This window comes from Protomyctophum parallelum (genome assembly GCF_964188405.1).
Source record: "Protomyctophum parallelum genome assembly, chromosome: 1".
Taxonomy (NCBI): Eukaryota; Metazoa; Chordata; class Actinopteri; order Myctophiformes; family Myctophidae; genus Protomyctophum; species Protomyctophum parallelum.
The window spans coordinates 59,698,267-59,718,980 of NC_139697.1; the positions used below are offsets into that span (position 1 = coordinate 59,698,267).

At 42.9% G+C, this 20,714-nt stretch overlaps 1 protein-coding gene across 1 annotated transcript; it reads left to right on the forward strand.

Annotated features, from left to right (window-relative positions):
* The first annotated feature begins 435 nt into the window (after positions 1–435).
* Positions 436–10,112, forward strand: yipf5 (Yip1 domain family, member 5). Its single transcript, XM_083770150.1, has 6 exons — positions 436–557; positions 1,391–1,520; positions 2,877–3,052; positions 5,545–5,690; positions 7,112–7,293; positions 8,768–10,112. Exons 2-6 carry the CDS (start codon positions 1,399–1,401, stop codon positions 8,928–8,930), a joined length of 789 nt encoding a protein of 262 aa, XP_083626276.1. The 5' UTR covers positions 436–557; positions 1,391–1,398; the 3' UTR covers positions 8,931–10,112.
* Positions 10,113–20,714: the final 10,602 nt, after the last annotated feature.

Sequence of the window (20,714 nt, forward strand, 5' to 3'; positions counted from 1 at the left end):
GTTGCAAACATTGGAACTATCCCATTGAGATAGAATGAGCACTTCCCCATTCCATTGTTACAATGGGAGTCAATACGCTAGTGTCGCCACTCTCTTACTATTCCACTCGGGGTACCACATCATACAGGCAAAAATCTTATCCATTGAACAATAACACAATATTCTAAGTTTTGGGCCTGAGAGGCCAAATCTCATCAAATGGTGGTTAATTGTCCGTGGCTCAAATGCTGAATAAATAATGGACCTCGAAAGGGTTGAAAACACTGCCCTGTGGCCTTTTTTCTTTGTTATTTTAGGAGGGTTTGTTTGAAATAGTTATGACATGTAGTACCGCACCGTAACAGAAGGCGGTGCCAATTGTTTAGTTTTATACTCTGGTTTTATAATAAAGAAACCTAGGACAGAAACCCGTTGATTTTGTCCCTGTCGGGCACCCGTCTGCAACGTAGCGTGACTCCCGGAAGTGGTCCACTGGCACTTTTCTCCTGACACGTAGCAGCGTTGGCAGTAGCACTGCAGGGCTCTGGACCAGTGGACTACACTAGGAAACCTTACAGGTGGGTCTTTGTTGTGTCCTTAAACTGCGGATTAATGTGAGTGAAACAATAATGGTTAAATGTTTAAATGAACGTTTGAGGCGTGCACGTCATACGTTCTGTTTAGAGCCTCCTCCGCTTCTTCTATTTGCTAGCAACCGTTAGCCTCCCACTCATCAGCTGTGCTGCCTACAACATTTATGTAAACAACTCTTTGACTGTGTTAACTTCTATTATAATGGAGAGTTAGCCGTTAGTGCGCTAGTAATTTGAAATTGGAGTTGATGGATGGAGAATCATGTGTAATGTAATGGCTGAGAAATGTGCAATGAATGTTGAACTTTAATGCATTGTTCATGACTTGTTGTTTTGATCAACCTTTTAGAGTGAAATTTAGTTGACCTCTTGCACACACTGGCGTAGTAAAGTAATGACATACATTCACGCACTAGCATATCTCCAATGCTCCATGAGATTCAAAAGGACCATATCTATGCATTCTCTTGACATTTGCAGCGCTATAAGCACATCTTCAAATTTGCATATTGCATAAATACACTTTTCCAGGTGTGTACGTAATCGTATCGTGTCGTGTCTGCATGGTTCAGTAGCTAATCATTGATGTGTTTAGTTTAGTGCTGTGGAAAGTGTGATTGCCATCTCCTCACGTACAGAGTGAGAATGTGGAGACTGGAGAGATATATAATTCCCGTTTTCAAAAGGAATGACCTTACCGAGTTTTTTTTCCCAGGTCAAATGTTTGTCCATGTGGAAAATAATTTTTTGCCGTTTGTAAAAATAAATCCATCTTGTTTCCTGGGTGATAACTGTCTGTATCTACTGTTTCTTTGCAGAGCCAGAGATGTCGGGGTTTGACAACTTCAACACAGACTTCTACCAGTCCAGCTACAGTGTGGATGACCAAGGCCAGCCTACAGGTTATGACTACAGCAACAGCAACACAGGAGAAGACCAATACAAACAGTACGATATGATTACACATGTGATTACATAATTGTGAACTTGTGATATTAATTATAACCACTTTCAATCTGCCTTCCCTATTTTTGGGCATGTCATTATAGGCAAAGAAAAGGTCGAACATACTGTAGCACATCTACAAGCTCATAAAGCATTGTGTTTTTTGTGATGTGTTGTGAGCAGGGGGGCAGTCAGACAGATATTTTGTGAAGCCACTAAGGAAATCGGGACATCCTGAAAGTTCATATAATGGCCTGTTGTGGCGCTGTCAAAACCCATATCCCCATAGAGGTCCATGTATTTGGGCCCAACTTCACCTCGACTGTATTACCTTAATAAACATGGTCATGAATACTTTCTGCTTCCAGTCCTAGTTTAAAGTCTAATTTCTCATGTCATAATATTATTTTTGGAAAATTATGGTCCCATTTATTAAAAAAATTACCATAAAGTTGCGTATGTTCTGAGGGGCGTGGCTACCGTTACAGTCTATGAACGGGAGCCACCCCCGTTCGAGTCAAAATAAAAACCAACTAAGAAGAAGGGGGAAGTCCCGCCTCGTTGTCTGGGCCAGCCAATGGCCAGCTGGGCCAAAACGGATCTAGAAAGATGGTGATTTACAATACAAGGACTGACTGGCTTCATTTTACATCCATATCAGACCCGGCGAACGCTTTGTCCATATTCTTTTACAGTCTATGGTTGTGAGCTTGTGGCTATTTTTGCGTGACACCGAACCGATACCCATCGGGGCCACTTACGTCAACGCCGTAAGCTGATTTTGCCACTCGGCACAGCAGCTCGCTGGGTCAGGACTGGAGTTGGCTGGTTTCATTGTGGTTTCACAAAGGCATGTCCTTGAGATTCTAGGCTCACCTTAGTTTTGAATCGTCATATTATAAAAAAAATTAAATGCCATAAAAACATAATTGTTACACTATGGTGCTACTTGCTGGTGTGTAGCACCACATACATTTATATTGATAACATTACTGTCGAGAACTAAAAATAGACTATATATATATTTTTTTTTATTTTATCCCACGATTTTGTAAAAATAGACTTTTGAGGGTTGTCACAGACCATGTGCTCCTTGTGAGCCCGGGGGCCCGAATGCAAACATAACTTAAAAAAGAAAAAATATAATGAGACTAAGTCACTTTTTTTATTGCAAGATTGTAGGTCTGCTATTTTTGAAAAATCGAAGAACGACTGACATTTCTAGAATCTGATCTCAGGTCAGAATGGGTTGATCAGACCAGTGTGTGTCCAGTGGAAACCTCGTATGAATCTGATATCAGGTCAGAATGGTTTAAGTGGTTATATAGTGTTTTACATGATGTGCTCCTCCTGTCCCAGGCCCTACGGTCAGTATGACTACTCCCAGCCCATGGGCTACTCGGCCCCGGGCGGTGCGATGCAGCCCCAGCAGCCCTACACAGGACAGATCTTCCAGCCCCAGCAGGCCTACACTCCGTCCCCGTCGCAGTCCATGTACAGCAGCGGCTTCGACGACGAGCCACCACTCCTGGAAGGTGAGAGCCCTAAACACACCGTCTGAATCGGAAGCCTTTATTGCCATGACATGTACACATGTTAGGAATTTGGTTTGGTGGACAGCAGAGTGCAGTTACAACATTTGGACAAGTGCAAAACAACATGCAGTGAAATGAATAGTGAATAAATATAAAGTGTCGGTCCATATTCAGTCTTGAGTGGGGTTGGAGGGAGGATAGTCGGGCCTTCATAGTCTTTAGGGACCGCAACCTCCTGCCTGAGGGAAGGGGGGGGGAAAAGACTGTGGCCTGGGTGTGCAGGGTCAGCCATGATCTTCCTGGCCCTCCTCAAAGCCCTACTCCTAAACAGGGCCTCAAGGGGGGGCAAAGGGCAGCCAATCACCCTCTTTTTAGATCGTATGACCCGCTGCAGCTTGTCCTTGGCTGCTGCAGCGGGAAACCAAAGGGTGACGATGATTACTGGGGTTTTGGCTGATATTCTGTCCACAAACGGCAACATTTTCTTATCAATTTGACAAAAACCTTTGATTTGATTAAAGTTAATTATCTAATCAATTTGACATAAACCTTTGATTTGATTAAAGTTTATTTCTCTAATCAATTTGACAAACTTTTTATTTGATTAACTTTTCTATTTGAGAACATTTCACTTTAATTTGTTTTATTTAAACACTTAAGCTTTCACCAAGAATGACATGCCCGAAATAAAGGGACAGAAAGGTTGAAATAAAGTATTTTAGGGAGAGACAAGAGGATGTTTACCAAAATGGATGACACAGTGCTTTGCAACTGTTTGCTCACCCTCCCTCCCTCAGGGGCCACTGGGGTTCACGAACCATACATTGAGAAGCACTGGTCTAGAGAGGAGAATGATTAAAGTAGCCCTCAATTTGACTTAGCACTTTGTCCTCTGGCGGTGACAGGGGGTTTGCCGGGTTTTAATTTAAACAATAGAGATGCTTATCAAATCAATCAAGTAGATTACTATCATGAACAAGCTTTCAACAGCCACAAATACCCTCAAATTCGGCACTAAAGGGACTGTAGTTGATTCAACAGGAACTGAGGAATAATTATGATTTCATCAGGAAAGGTCTTGAAATGTGTAGTTGATTCAACAGGAACTGAGGTATATCATTTCAGCAGGAAAGGCCTGAAAATGGCTATGTTGATGGCAAGTTAGTGAGGGGACTTTTGAGTGAATAGCTGTTGGTCATGATTAGCAGCTTGACGATGACTTAACAGTGGCCATTGTTTACATAGAACATTCTTGCTATTTGCATCTAAGACAAGTCTTTGTGAAGCCTGCATTTTGCATATCTGGGGAAATGCATGTACCAATCACTATAGACGAATAACAGTTTAAGTCCACATTTTATTCTGACCCCTCCACGAAAAGGCCTAGTTGTCCTGACCCCTTATCCATCATTTATACATTATGGATAATTAGTGTGGACTTAAACTGTTATTCGTCCATGATGGTTTATTCTTCCCTGTTTGAATCAGGTGTGAAGGGCTGCTTAACACTGAATCAGGTGTGTGTTGCGCACACTGGGTCGGTGATGTTCCTACTGATATAAGTTAACACAATCATGTAGGACAGTGATGCTCAAACTGTCGAATCATGTAGGACAGTGATGCTCAAACTCCGGCCCGTGACACACTTTTGACTGGCCAATCAATCTGCCCTCAAAGTCACGCATCCAACAAGCTTTAAACTGAGCAGACAGGACCTTCTATTCCAGAAATAATTGAATACCAACTACCAAGCCATAAAGGAATGCACATTACAGTTGTCTTTTCATACGTTATGTGGAAACAAAGCAAATAAAATAAGTTATCAAGTATCACTAATGTCGTCATTTTATCAACTGGCCCCTTGCCATTTTTGTAATGTGGCCCACAGGTTCAGCTATTTGAGTATCCCTGCTGGAGGTCAGAGATGGGACATACCATTGACCTTTTATCCACTACTGACTATGTTAACAAACTCATGTAGGAGAAGGGGCGTGATACCATTGACATTTATCCACTACTCTCTTGCCATCTGTGTCATAATTCACAGGCAGGGAACACTGTTTCTGGTCTATCTATATGACATTAGCTAGACCAGAGACACTCTGCATGTCTCATTGGACTAGTGTGTTTTTATTTGTGGGTGGAAGGGGCGGGTAGCACTTGGCATGATGTGTTCATGCCATTGAGGTGGTGCTCTCTAAACTGTCTGGTAGAGCACAGCGAAGTTGATGGAGAAAAAAAAAGAGTATCGTTCCAATGTGTGCCAAACTGAAAGCCTTGTACCAGACAGTTAAATACAAATGTGTTGTAGAGGTACACCCCGATTCCTGAATAAGTCTCCACCCCTTTCATGGTCTCTTTTCTTTCTGTCCCTGATGACAAAGACCAGTTAAACTGCTTACAGGATTATTTGGCATTTTTTCCCCACCTGCTGTTTTGTCTCGGAAACCTTTCAGCTACAACTGTCCTCCCCGTTTTATGTTTTGCAACAGAACTGGGGATCAACTTTGACCATATCTGGCAGAAGACCATGACAGTGCTGCATCCCATGAAGTTAGCCGACGGCAGCATCATGAACGAGACAGACCTGGCTGGACCCATGGTGTTCTGTCTGGCTTTTGGAGCCACGTTACTCCTGGTAAAACAACGTTACGAAATATATTAATATGGGACTGGGGGGCGGGGGCATATTGTTCATCAGATTATCGATTCGATACAACAGTAAAACTGCATTCATGCATATCGTTATATTCCATACAGTACAATGATATACATTTATCACCATGCACACCTAACTTGTGTTACTGTCCCTGTGCATAATGTGTACTGTAGAGCTCGACTTATTTTGGTGAGTCCTACACCAATGACAATGTTTTATATAGGTGGGCACAGTTGGTAGTGCTGTCGCCTCACAGCTAGAAGGTCCTGGGTTCGATTCCCGCTATAGGGACGCTGTGGGTGCTGGCGGCGTGTTTCCTCCTCCGCGTCATCAATGCCCATACCCGAGGCGGGGTTGCCGAAAGGCCCTTTCTGTGTGGAGTTTGCATGTTCTCCCCGTGTCCCCTAGGGTAGATACCCTCACAAAAAACATGCAGTAATCCTGGTCTCTAAACTGCCTCCCCCTGGCCAGCCGAGGCGCCTGATGGAGGGGAAAGGAACTGGTTGGAATAACGTATTCCTTCCACGCGCTACGTCCAACCAGGGAAACTCCCCCCTGTCAGGTGTAAAGCAGCAACTTGGACACTCAGGCATGAAGGAAGCATGAGTTCAAGTCCGTTGCTCTCCCCATGTCCCCCATGGGAACTAGGTTGGCGGAGGGTGTGTAGAGCCCAGGATCACATTAGATAATTGACACAGGGATGAAAAATCGTGGGAAAAGAAAAAGTTTTTATATTGAATAAAGTTTCTGTTTGCAAATATTTAACTTAACAAAGAAATATAAAAATGTTCCAAAAATAGCCACTCTACAAGCTCACAACGTGTCACATACTTGTAGATCAGCTAGGGAGAGTATGCACAATGCGCATCACTTTTCTAAATTGCACATAATGGAGGCAACAGGCTGTTGCGTTATTGAAAACGAGCGCTTCCAAACTCTGACACATAATCACCTGCACATCATTTCTTGACAAAGTAGATCAAGACATGTCTACAGTGGATTTTTATGAAACACAACCTTGGAGATAAAGGATAATTCAAGCATTCTTGTACAGCTGCAATGTTAGTAAGTTTAACGTCGTTTTATGCAATCAGATAGGACTTTTCTGTTTGGATTTATGGGCTGTCAAGGCCAGAAAGTTGTTCTTTGCCACTCGGTAGGCGTTCCCGCATAAAGTCTGGGTACGATGATGTCACACGCATAGCATAGCCTCTATTTCTGAACATCGGGACACTGGCTGCGTAATCGCCGATTGTGACGCGATCCAAAAAAAGTCAAATAATGGCCGATGTATCCTGCAAGACCGATATAAATTGCTCTGGCTCTAACAATGATTGTGTGTACACCCTGCCTCTGTCTGGGGCTCATGGTGTGTGTTTCGTGTCCCGTTGTCCTTCCAGACAGGTAAGATCCAGTTTGGTTATGTGTACGGTATCAGCGCCATCGGCTGCCTGGGCATGTACCTCCTGCTCAACCTGATGAGTATGACGGGCGTGTCGTTCGGCTGCGTGGCCAGCGTCCTGGGCTACTGCCTCCTACCCATGATCCTCCTGTCCACCTTTGGGGTGCTCCTCTCTCTACAGTGAGTTGTGTTATTCTTTTGATGCATTATTTGGGACTGCCATTGGGTATTGTGAAGATGCGCAAAGAGCGTAACATAATGTTTCAAAAGTGTGTGTGTGTCAAGATCGATACGTTTCACGGTACAGAACCCACGATACGATGTGTATCGCGATACGCGTTGATTTAGACTCGAGTAATACTAAATTGACTTTTGTAGAGTCCTAGACCACCTGCTGCCGATGTTTGGACAGTTTCTGTCGGGCAGAAACTGATGCTGATGTGTTTTCTCTAAAAAACCTATCCCTAATTGTGATGCGTGAAGAGCGTAACATAACGTTTCAAAGTGTGTGTGTGTGTGTGTGTGTGTGTGCGTGTGCATGCTTTCACACGGATACATGTAAAGGATACAGCAGACTTTGTATATACTGTATATGAATAGTATACAATGAAGCATTTCATGCACAGCTTGAGTTTTAGGCCAGGACTTCCACACTGCATCAAACTTATGTTTAATTCGTTCAGTCAGGACAACTAATGAATGAATATAGATAATATGTTTATTGAATATAAAATGAGTAATATATTTGTTACGGTTTTGGCGATGAATTTGATCTGCTTTTAGGTACGCATCTCCCAACCATAGGGACTCCGTACATATACAGCAGATCCAAAACAAACAGGTGGTAGCTGGGGTGGTGGAGGGTGAGCAGCACTGTTTGAGCAAGACAGCAGTGGTGAGGGTGGCAGCATAAGCATGAGCAGCAGCAAAGCAAGCATGAATGAGCAGAGCAAACTTCCAGATTAAATAGAGCAGAGTCAGAGAGTGGAAGTGGAGCTCAGGCGGCCCAATGGACGGTAACATGTCATTGTTCCGACCTCCCTTTTAATCCGACGGATTACTATCCCACAGACCCACACTAATCCCTAATCTCAGTCTTAACTGGCCACGTAGGTCAGGAGGTCGGACTTATGTGCAGTCCCCAATGGATGGCCGCCAACAACTGCACTGAGTTCCCTGACAGAACTTGCTCTGCGCATGTCTGTGACAGGCGCGATGCTCATGAGTCAAACAATGTATCTATTAAACTTGTTCTTTGCCCATGACCCATCCAGTGGTCAAGCACTGCAGGGCAAACATCCCAGGACAGGATTTGTAAATAATGGTTGCTTATTTGGACTTTTGGTTGAAATGGTATGCTTCTCTAAACATGTAACAATCATAAATGTAAGCTTTTTCAGGTGTTTCCTGGTGAAACACTCACTTTTTTTATTTGCTTATTTTTTTTGTTGGTTCTGTATGTGAAAATATGTTTCAATATATCTAAGTTAAACCTGCAATTTGCCTAGCACATTGAGCTCCCGAACCAGTTTAATTCTGGTCTTAAGCAGTCAATCGATCAGTTTGCAAATACTTGAAAGCAGTCCGGTATGCTAACGTACCTGCTACAACTGACATCACATTTGCCCTTTCTTCCCTCCTGCTCCTCCAACAGAGGCATGATCGGAATAATATTGGCCTCCACAATCATCAGTTGGTGCAGCTTCTCGGCCTCCAAGATCTTCATCTCGGCGCTGGCCATGGACGGACAGCAGCTGCTGGTGGCCTACCCCTGCGCTCTCCTCTACGGGGTCTTCGCGCTCATCTCCGTCTTTTAAACCATCCGCTCTTGAGTGGAAAACGTACCATCGCCCCTCACATTTTCTGTAATGTCAGTCCTTTTCGGGCCCGGTCTTGATTAGTGTAATTCATTGTTTTGTTACGACAGCAATTACAGAATACGAACTGGTGACAGGCTTTATCACCATTATTATTATTGTTAGGATTTTTTTTAAGTTTCTGTTTCCATTCCAAGTCGTCAACACGCACCGTGACGTGCTTCTCTCCCCTCCACCTTGCTCACTTCACGGTCTTAAAGGAGAGGACTACCACCAAAAAAAATAAACATGGTGACAACTGACTCCCGAGGCGTGTTGAGGCCCTATGTTGGTTGGGAGGACCTAGTGTAGTCCTATGATGTTAAGGCCATGAAAGGGAATGGAAATGAAGGGGCCAGGATAGACGGTTTGTTATTGGATGGAGACGGGACCCCCACAGTATCAGGAAAGTACCCCCCCCCCCAAGTAAAATGCAATGTGGTTCTCAAAACCTTTTAATTTTCAAGGATACCCATAACTCTTGAAAGCATACAAATGGATCCATTTGGTTCCATTTGTACACTCAGAGTTAGTTCTGCAAGGGTTCATTTAGAACCCCCTCCTCAAGGAACACTGAGGACCACACTCTTTGAGAACCGCTAGACTACACAAACTGATCCAGTAAGAGAACAATGCTGACAAGAGCACAAACGTTTTTTTTGAAGGAAAAGCAGAAACCGCTTGTCTTCAGGACCGATCGCCCCGGGGCACACCTTTTTTCATTCCACCCCACATTGCCAATGGAAATTTTAAAAAATGTCTTTCACAAAAGACTGGCTAAGGGCCGATTCATACTCCTATTTTAGAGCCGAATAACAGTCGGTTCGGCTCTGTAGAGCCTACAATGTGACGTCATTTGAGGTTCGGGGGGGCGGGTACCGTCCTAAAGTCGGCTCTTCGGTGCTACTGAAAATGTCTGACGAGCCGAAATCATTTCGGCACTACAGTAACAGCGCCGAAACAGCGATAAAATAGGAGTATGAATCGGGCCCTAACGCATCTACCAGTAGGTAAATGTGTTCCTGTCAATATTTGCTCTCCATACATCCTGAACTGTGTGTTTAGATTGCTTTACATAGGTTCCTCTCTTTGCTCATATTTGTTTTTATGTGAAGACATGCACATTAAAAGTTCTCAATCGTCCCTGAGCTGATCTGCCTTGTGAGTATGAGGTAAGAAGTAAGAGGTTCACAACACTGGGTCTGCCTCTACAAGGGCAAGAAGGCAACCAAACCCATTCTGGTATTACGTCTATAATGTATTATAAGCAACCTATAACAAGGTTTATGAAGTATTTTAACTAAGTACTGGTCATAATGCAATTTACCGGTAAGCACAATAGAACTACCAGGTAACACTTTACTTGAAGCTTGTGTCTGTAATTGAGCGTAGCACTTGTCCAAATTCTTTTGACTGTCGGAACCGTGGATAATTTTAATTTATTCAAACGTTGGACAAAAATAGAGAGGAGTTGCACCACTCAGTTCACACGGATGACGGGTGGGTGTGATTTTTCTTTTAATGAATTATATTTTATTTCGCTTTTATTTTATATAAAGACATACAAAGGAACAAAAACAGTACAGATCTCCCACAAGACAAACAAAAGCAACTAATAAACACTAGAAAAGATTAAGTAATTTCCATTCCACATCGGCCTCAATTCAACTGCCACTTTCTCCAAAGCAGGATCCTACAGCCATGTTTTATACTTAATAACCGATACAAGCTCATAGCACACCCTTTTGAGCTTGTAGAGTTTGAACGCTTTTGAAAATATATTCTTTCAAGGCAAACATTTTTAACTCAAATCTTTGCTTTTGGGAGTCCATGGAACAACATATTTTGAGATTGGGTCGGCAGCCAAATACAAACTTTGGGGGTCCTTGACACTAAAGAGTTTGATAACCACTGAATAGCAATGAAAGTTTTTCACAACTGTGAGGATTTAGACATTTAGAAGACATTTGTGGAATCTCCCTCAAGTCTTAATGTAATAATGTGCCATACCACCAACGTGTACGCAGGTCTCTTTCACTATTATTATTGTTATTAATGAGGTTTGAGACCTCAGGGCAACCTATACCTACGCAGGCCAGAGTAAAACATGGCAAGACCAGGTTGACCACGGGCAGCCGGACCAGCAACGGGCACGCCACACATGGATGTCTTGAGTCGATGGCACCCAGGCCAAGTGCACCCCTACCGATCCCGCAGGATGCAACCGCAGGCCAGGGCAGTGGGCCAAATCTCCTCCACCTCTCGCATTAGCAGGCGCGCCCCAAAGCCAGCCCAAGACCTCACACTCCTGATATACGTAAGTTAGAGATACATTTTGATACAAACACCTAGTATGATCTATTTAGCTTCTCATAGTCATAAGATATACGCTGCAACCTTTCCCAGCTCGGTCAACCATTCCTGTAGAGATTCAATTCAATTGAGATAATGTTTTCTCTGAAATCTGGGCGGACTCCTCTGAACTCTTATTTGACAGACTATTTTTGTTGCTCTCAGTCACTTCCGAGAGCGGAGCTATATAGAGACGGTCGAACGTCTGCAGCACATCGATTCAAATCATTCATTCCTGGGATGACCCATTTGAGTAATTTTAATGTGCACTGATCATCCCCACCAAAGTTTACCTGTCTTTGAGTTGTGTTTTTTGTGAAATGGTAGTTTCACAGTTTGTCTCACTTTCTTGGATCCCTTTGACCACTGCAGTGCGCACACAGTACATGATCATTATGGATCACTGGCAGATGATCATGATTTGTTTTTGACACTCATGCAGCAACATCCTTTGATCGTCCTATGCTACCCCTGGGCTAGCCCTACAAGCAGAACCCAATGGTACTGAAGTTTCTGACATTTTTGAGACCCAGACCATGGGGTCCTATTCCACCTCCACCCTGCCACCGGGTACGCACACATAAACGTAAATACCTTCGGATACGTCCTTCTGCGCTCTTTGACGGCTTTTGTTCGTTTAAGGGCTTCTGAATTTGTGAACTATAAGTACCTATAAATACCGCTGCGAATATCTCCTGTGGCGTGGAAGCCGTTAAGTATTTTTAATCTTTGTTTGACCGATTTGGTCGCTTTGATTCTTCTCTTCCTTGTTTATTGACACCTCATTGTACCGCCTATCTGGCTAGCTAGTGGCTATAGCTATGACAGAGCAGATCAGAGGCAGGAACGTAGCCATGCACAAGCCAACCGCACATCGGAAGGCGGTACAATAAACGGTAAATAAACAAGAAGAATAACTCAAAAGAAAAGGCGCAGACACGACGTTAACGACGATATTGATGTCCGCGTTCTATCATTTCAATACGAAAACACAGTAACGCACAGGGACCCTACGTAAAGTGACATCCAAATTTCAGAAAAGCTTTACGGAGGGTTCCGAGAGGGGCTACCCCTGGGCAATCATCCTCAAGATAAGATATAGCTCTATGGCTGTGATGCAACGCATTGTTAACTGTGGGGTTTTCTTTTATTTTCTTTTATTTACAACTCTTGGATAAGACATTAAAAATGTGCTTCTCATACAGTGTTGTTCTCGTCAACGAAAACTCAAACGAAATATGTTCGTCAACGCCCATTTTTTTTCCGCACGAAAACTAGACAGACAAACAGACAAAAACCCACGTATTTACAATAATTGGACTAAATCATTATGCAATTTCGTTGATAAATAAAGACGAAACGAAAATGTAGTTAACAAAAATAAAGACTGAACTAAAATCTGTATTAATTTCGTTCACTAACAAAGACTAGACGAAATATATTTTATTTATAGTATAATTTTCTTCCTGTGAGCGCATCATGCATGTGCTCGGCGCTCGCTCTGTTTACAAACAGAGGCAGCAGCGGCGCAGCCACGCACACACAGTCACACTAGAGTGGACTGCATGGACTGCATGCTGTGCTCAGAACAGATACAAAAGTTACTAAACTACGGAAATTAAGTGTTTGCAACATGAACCAACGTTTATCAAGCTTACGTTCGACAAGCGACAATAAAGGAACATAATAAGGCTTATTAGACAGCAAAGCACAGGGAACTGGAGATGTTATAAACCCCAGGAATTGTGAAGAAATAGGGCCCAGCAACGTCTCGTCATAGAGAGCCCCCTCTCTCTGATCTCCGCCCGGTGAGTAGAAACACATGAACGTGGCACGTGTGTGCGTGCGTGCAGCCTAGTATAGTAGCAATAATAGTATCGTTAGCTTAGCATGTAGCAACACACATGCATGCGTCGTGCGTGTGACACACGTGCCCGTGTATGCGTGTGTGTGTACATGTGTCACTGTCGGTGTGTGTTCTAACCAGGAGTTGGTTAAACAAGTGGACATTAAGGTTCTATCATAGAGGGTTCTATAGGAGTTTTAGGATTGAATTGATTGAAATATTTATTAACGGTTTGCAGAATTACAGTAGCCTACATTTCAAGCACAAACTCAATACAAAGACTGTTAACTGTGAGTGGACGACACAATTAAGCATTACACTTGTTTCCAAGAGGGTCCACCAGGAGTTGTCTTGTAACTGTTGTACTGCACTGGGGTCAGTTGGTTAAACTTGTGGACATTAAGGTTCTATGAGTTGTCTTGTACTGCACTGGGATCAGTTTGTTGAATTGAGTTTGCTGAATTGATTTTTTTATTTGAGTGGTGCAACTCGTATACGGAGCTATGTGTGTGTCCCTGGCTGGCTGGCTGTGTCCCTGTGTCCGAGCACGAAAATAGCATTTGGTTTGTTTTCACAGCCTAACACAAACACATATTAACTGTTTATAATATGATGAGTTTGGGTGTGACAGTACGGTAGACCAGTAGGACCCCCACACAGTAACTGTCATTTCTCAACCGTTTCGGATGCGGGGCAGCTCGCCGGAACCAGGCTGGCACCCTGGGCGCGTTCATGTGGAAGTTCTGGGGACCCCCCAGGGACCCCCACATGGAGTTGCATCACTCAGTTCACATGGGTGTGACTTTTTTAATGCAAGCATCAATGTATCTGTGACTGTGACTCGTTGTGGTTTCAAATAAATATGCAAATACAATCAAAACATGTTCCATTTCTGGATGTACTCCTTACAATTATGTTTTTCATCTAAAGGATAAGAGAAAATGCTATGTGAAATATTTTTTTGATTAGATGGAAACATATCTGCTGTCTGCTGACAAAAAAGTAAAGGGCTAAAACAATTGTCAGACTAAAACTAGACTAAATTGTCAGACTAAAACTAGACTAAATTGTCAGACTAAAACTAGATTAAAATGACAATAGTTTTTGTTGACTAAAACTAGACAAATAAATTCACGGTTTCTTGGAATACAAAAATTCCGATGAGTTCGACTAAATATGATAAAAACGGTGATTGAAACTGGACTGAGACTAAATTTAAAAATAGCCGACAAAAACAACACTGTTCTCATAAAGTTGTCAAGAGGGTCAACATGCAAACCCCTCTATTTTCATTCTGTGTTTACTAGCCCTCCAAACAAACAAATCCACAGAAAGGTCCTTATAATGTGGTAACCCACTTATAGCAACCAATGAATAATGCAGAAATGAAAGGAGTGCTTTTTCCATTTCAACAAGGCAAGGAGGCGCGTTGCATTTCAAGCGGCATTACTGGAGTGCTCTCACGCATTTACGTGTGTGTGTGTGTGTATATATATATAATTATATATATATATGCATACTTTATTTATTTTGTACATCTGGAAGGGAAGAGCTGTACGGTCTGCTGTTGTAATTGTTGTCAGATGGATTGATTTGAAGATTGAATAGACCTTTACATGTTTTTATAAGTGGTGTAATCCGCCAGTGAATAAAACATACAGCCTCTATCTCTTTTGCATGCCTGCTGTGCATGTCCAGTGCCTTGAGCCATTCAGAGGATTCATTCCTAATGTTTGAAGAAGTAGCAATATCACAATGTCGAAATACTCTGTTACAGCCAGGTCACTGAGGGTCCTTGAAAAGAAAAACTAACCATACAGTGGCCTGTGGACAGTGGACCTGCTGTAGGATAATACACAGAGTATAATATTGGTTTTGATATTCACATTCCTGCTGTGTGGTTGTTTGAGCCACCGTGATGGAATATCTTTAAAGATATCCATCTGGATTCTGTTAGGGGCACCTGGAACTCCTGCTCAGTGCTAGCATGGTGGTATTTTGCCCAAAATGTTGTTCCCCTCCATGTGCTGTATGGGCCCGTATTAAACAAGGCCCAACATAGTATTGTATGGTAGGCCATGGCATGGTAGTATGTTTCAATGTGCACTTCTCTCCTATCAATGTGCAAAATCTCTGTCAGTCTGTCTGTGCATCTGAATCTCGAACTGTTTGTGACGTTAAAACTTGCTGCACACGTCACCCAGGAGCCATGGTAGTGGGTCGAGTTGGTCAGATGGGCATAATGATAGAGACCCCCCTGTTGCCCTAACAACTGTCATTATGAAAGTCTTTGAGCGACTGGTATGTAAACACCTGTCCAGCATAGCACTAGATCCCCACCAATTTGCCTACAGAGCAAATAGGAGTGTAGATGATGCAGTGTCCCTCTGTCTGCACACTATTGCCCAACATCTAGAATCCAGATCCACCTATGCTCGTGTACTTTTTGTTGACTTCAGTTCCGCATTTAATACAATAGTGCCTGGGAAGCTGATTTCAACCCTACAGGAGCTAGGCGTCAGTACACCTCTATGTAAATGGATCTTTAATTTTCTATGTGACAGGAAACAGGTGGTCAAAATAGGTGATCTCATCTTGCTGTCAAGGCTCCTAAACACTGGGGCCCCCCAGTGCATCCTTTCTCCACTTCTGTACTCATTATATACTAATTTCTGTCAATCTCACTTTAGTACAGTTATGATGTATAAGTTTGCTGATGACACATCTTTAGTAGGTCTTATTACCAACGAGGTTGAAACCGACTACCGCAGAGCAGTAGAGGAGATGGTGTGAGAGTTACAACTTGATTCTAAACATCTCTAAAACCAAAGAGATGTTTATAGACTTTAGGAAAAAGATATCGAGCCCCCCCCCCCCCTCTTTTTTTTTTTTTTAAAGATATTTTTTTGCGGCTTACGCCTTTATTGATTTTTTAAGGGACAGACAGTAGGCTGACAGGAAACGGGAGAGAGATGGGGGGATGACATGCGGTAAAGGCCGTGTCGGGTCCGGGAGTCGAACCCGCGGCACACCGCGACTGGATCACCAGTCCGGTGCCCAGACCGTTACGCTACGGCCTGGGCCCCCCCCCCCCTCTTCATCAATGGGGAAGAGGTAGAAAGAGTTTCCTCCTTCCGGTTCCTCGGGACCACCATTCATGAATCCTTATCATGGGATCTAAACACCAGTCTCATAATAGGTAAATCACACCAGCGTCTCTATTTCTTGCGGCAGCTTAAGAAGTTTAAAGTCAGCCAAGCAGCCATGACTCACTTCTACAGGGCCACTATTGAAAGTGTTCTAACCTTCTCCATGCTTGTCTGGTTTGGTCACTCTCGAGACAAATCAAAGCTGGAAAGAGTAGTACGTCGCGCATCAAAAAACATGTAGCCTCCCTACACTTTCCTCACTCTATTCCACCAGAATAATTAGGAAGGCAAATAAAATCATTGCAGACATCATTGCATCCAGGGACCCTCAACGTTCCTCTCAGAGTTATGGCGATCCTTGAAATTGAAACTACTGGTGGGTTGCCGCCTATAGCATTTACACACACTTGCCACTAGGTGTCTGTATTGAGCTGTATATTCGCTGTACATTGGTCCGAGTTCAATATTCTGCTGCTGGGTGCTCAGTTTCACTTAAGCAAAAGTAGCAATACCAAAATATATACATTCTGCAACAAGTTAAACTCCTGTATTAATCAAATTAAAATTCTAATTTCTGTAAACTCATGACAGCCATTTCTCTCTCTCTCTCTCTCTCTCTCTCTCTCTCTCTCTCTCTCTCTCTCGCTTTAGAGCACTTTAAACCAGACTTTCCACCAAACCAAAGGAGAGTAGCTAAGTACATTTAGTCAAGTAGCCTACTATAAGTGCAATTGCGAGGTATTTTTTTGTACTTTTACTTCTACTCCACTACATTTCAGAGGCAAATATTATACTATTTTCTTTTACAGTCTATGATTTCAATTGACAAACTTTAGTTACTAGTTAATTTATAGATTTGGATTATTAACAAAACATAATAAAGTAATTACTACTTCACATTTTGGCTAGCCGATATACGAGCCCACAGTGAGCTTGTAGATCTGCTATTTTGAAAAGATTTTTAATACATTTTATACATTAACTAATAACGCCGGAGAGCCTTCCTGGGGTCTTGGGGCCATGGATATCAGCACTGTGATTGGCTGAATTCCGGGCATGTGGATATCTGCACTGTGATTGGGTACAGAGTCTACAGACCTCTCGTTTTCATTGTGCGTACCTGAGAGGTCTGTCTTTGACAAATAACAGTATATAGCCGATATTGCAGGCCTAGCTTGCTAGATGTGAAGCGGCCCGAACCGGAACCGCTTATTTCTTTTTTGAGGGGCGCCTCCGATGCCCAGCTTTGTGTGTTTGTGTGTACCAAATAACGATGATTTGATTGGCCGAGCACTGCATGTGATGTATGATTTTACGTCATGATGATGTACGAGCGCCCCTCATTTCACACTGGTCTGATTTTTTTAAGGGCCGCTAGCTCCTTATATAAACAGCTTTTGTCCCCACACGTCTCAAGATTTGTCATTGACAATGAATGGGGAATTCAGGTCAAATATCCGCTAAATCTTGTCCCCACACGTCTCAATATTTGCCATTGACAATGAATGGAGAAATTACGTCAGAATTCCGTTAAATATGACATGAATTAAACATCAAAACATTAAACGCCATTGTCATTGAAGGGAAAATGTACGTCCTATTTAAATGAGCAAATCGGCTAACCAATCACATGTTGGTGGGAGCGCTTGGCCAATAAGGGACCACCTTAAATACCTTAAAGTAATAGTCAAATGTCTGCTAACATAAATTGATGTACGATGACAAGAGCGCCCCTCATTTCACACGGGTGTGATTTTTGAGGGGCGCTAGCCCCTTCTATATACAGCTTTTGTCCACACACATCTCAATATTTGCCATTGACAATGAAAGGAGAAATTAGGTCAAATCCGCCAAATATGACAAACTTTAAATACCATTGACAATGAAGGGAAAACTATGTCATGTAGACGACCAAGCAACCAATCACAAATTCAGTTCATGAGATGATGTATGATGATGTATATAATGATAAGAGTGCCCCTCACTTAACCCATTCTGAACGGGCACCCATTTTGGTGTTAGCATCATGTTATGCTTTAGCTATTGAAAAATAGCAGATCTACAAGCTCATATCGCGCCACCGAGTGGCGCGATACGAGCTTGTAGGTCTGCTATTTTTGAAAAATCGAAGAGCGACTGACATTTTTAGAATCTGATCTCAGGTCAGAATGGGTTCATCAGACCAGTGTGTGTCCGGCGGAAACCTCGTATGAATCTGATCTCAGGTCAGAATGGGTTAACAGGGGTGTGATTCTTGAGGGCCTATATACAGCTTTTGGACCCCACTCGTCTCAATATTTGCCATTGACAATGAAAGGAGAAATTAGGTCAAATGTATGCCAAATATGATGTAAATTTGTACAATGACAAGAGCGCCCCTCACTTCACACGGGTGTGATTTCTTTTTATATTCATTGGCAAACATGAGTACTTTTTACTTTTGGTACTTTAGGTTCTTTTGATACCAGTACTTTTGTACTTTTCCTCAAGTAAAATTTAATTCCGATCTTTTAATGACCCCTTAACACAAGACTCAGGAGGTCATGTTGATGATGTCACATTGGCGAAGAACAAATATGGAATTATTTGCCTCTCCATTGACTTCCAGTATGAAACTGAGCTTCTAGTGCAGCACTAGTTCACTTCCATCAAATGTAGTTTTGAGCGATACACAGCTTTGTGTGCATGTTCCTTCTGTCTGTCTGAGCACGGAATCCATTACTTTGATTGGCTGATGTATGATCACTCAGTGGCTGCAACTGTGTTGTGCTGTGCTGATATGGACAAATGAACAGACAAAATCTTGCTGGTATCGACAAAGACACGACTCGGTCAAATGTTGGACCGGCTTGTCGCACCGCTCAAAATGTGATTTTTTCTCCTCAGTCTCCACACCAAATCCTGCGTCCGGGCCACGTCGTCTGTGACAAGTAAAAAGGTTAGGCGCCCACAATGATGTTGTTGATGGGAATGAAGAAGAGCTTGACGAAGAATCCAGTGAAAGCCATGATGGCAAATCCAGTCGCCGTAGCCATACCAATCTTCTTCAGTTCTTTAATCTCTGGTTTCTGGCATCTCTTCACCAGCCTGATGGAGTCTTTGACAAACTGCCGGCTGGAATCCACAAAGCGGTTGGTTTTATCTGCACAAAGCTGCACCACCTGGTCCACGACGCTGCAGCTGCAGATGTGGGTTAACGCTGTGTGTGTGCTGGTGTCCATTAGAAGTGTGTGCTTCAACAACCAGAGGAAAAAGTAAAGAAAAATCAGTGATCCGTGCCCCCTATATGGAGTGCACTGATGTCGTCAGTGTGACGTCGTAGTACTGACATCAGTCTGATGGTACACTGCATTCTTCAGGAATGTCCACATCAGTGTTGTCCATATATGGGCATTGAAAGGCAATAGCGAGATCTCCATATATAAATGGACACAGGCAGACAGACACAGATCTCCATATATAAATGGACACAGGCAGACAGACACAGATCTCCATATATAAATGGACACAGGCAGACAGACACAGATCTCCATATATAAATGGACACAGGCAGACAGACACAGATCTCCATATATAAATGGACACAGGCAGACAGACACAGATCTCCATATATAAATGGACACAGGCAGACAGACACAGATCTCCATATATAAATGGACACAGGCAGACAGACACAGATCTCCATATATAAATGGACACAGGCAGACAGACACAGATCTCCATATATAAATGGACACAGGCAGACAGACACAGATCTCCATATATAAATGGACACAGGCAGACAGACACAGATCTCCATATATAAATGGACACAGGCAGACAGACACAGATCTCCATATATAAATGGACACAGGCAGACAGACACAGATCTCCATATATAAATGGACACAGGCAGACAGACACAGATCTCCATATATAAATGGACACAGGCAGGCAGATATGTCCATATATGGCCATAAAAGGGACAGAGACACAGATCTCCATATATGGGCAATTGGGCATATTGGTTGGATCATTCTGGACAACAGAATCTGCATATATGCCAACCAACGTCACACCAAGTTTGAAGTCAAACTGTCGGACGGTTCTCGGGATACACTGAGTGGAGCTATTGCGATGTGAAGTCTTGATTAATTGAATGTATACTTTTTTAATTAGTATTAAAACGTTTGTTAACAGACTAGACTACGTACAGGTTATGCTAATAGGATAAAGATAAATCCCCAGGAGGCTTATTACTTGCGCAAGCAGAGCGCGCGCGCAAGTAATAGTTTCGCCCGGCTCGTATGCACCGTCCCAGCCAACCCGCCACTTTTGATGCGTATGCAAATAAAACAGAAAATTGTGCCTGATTTGCTGGGACCAGATTACATGGTGTGTATATGTATAACTAGCTCT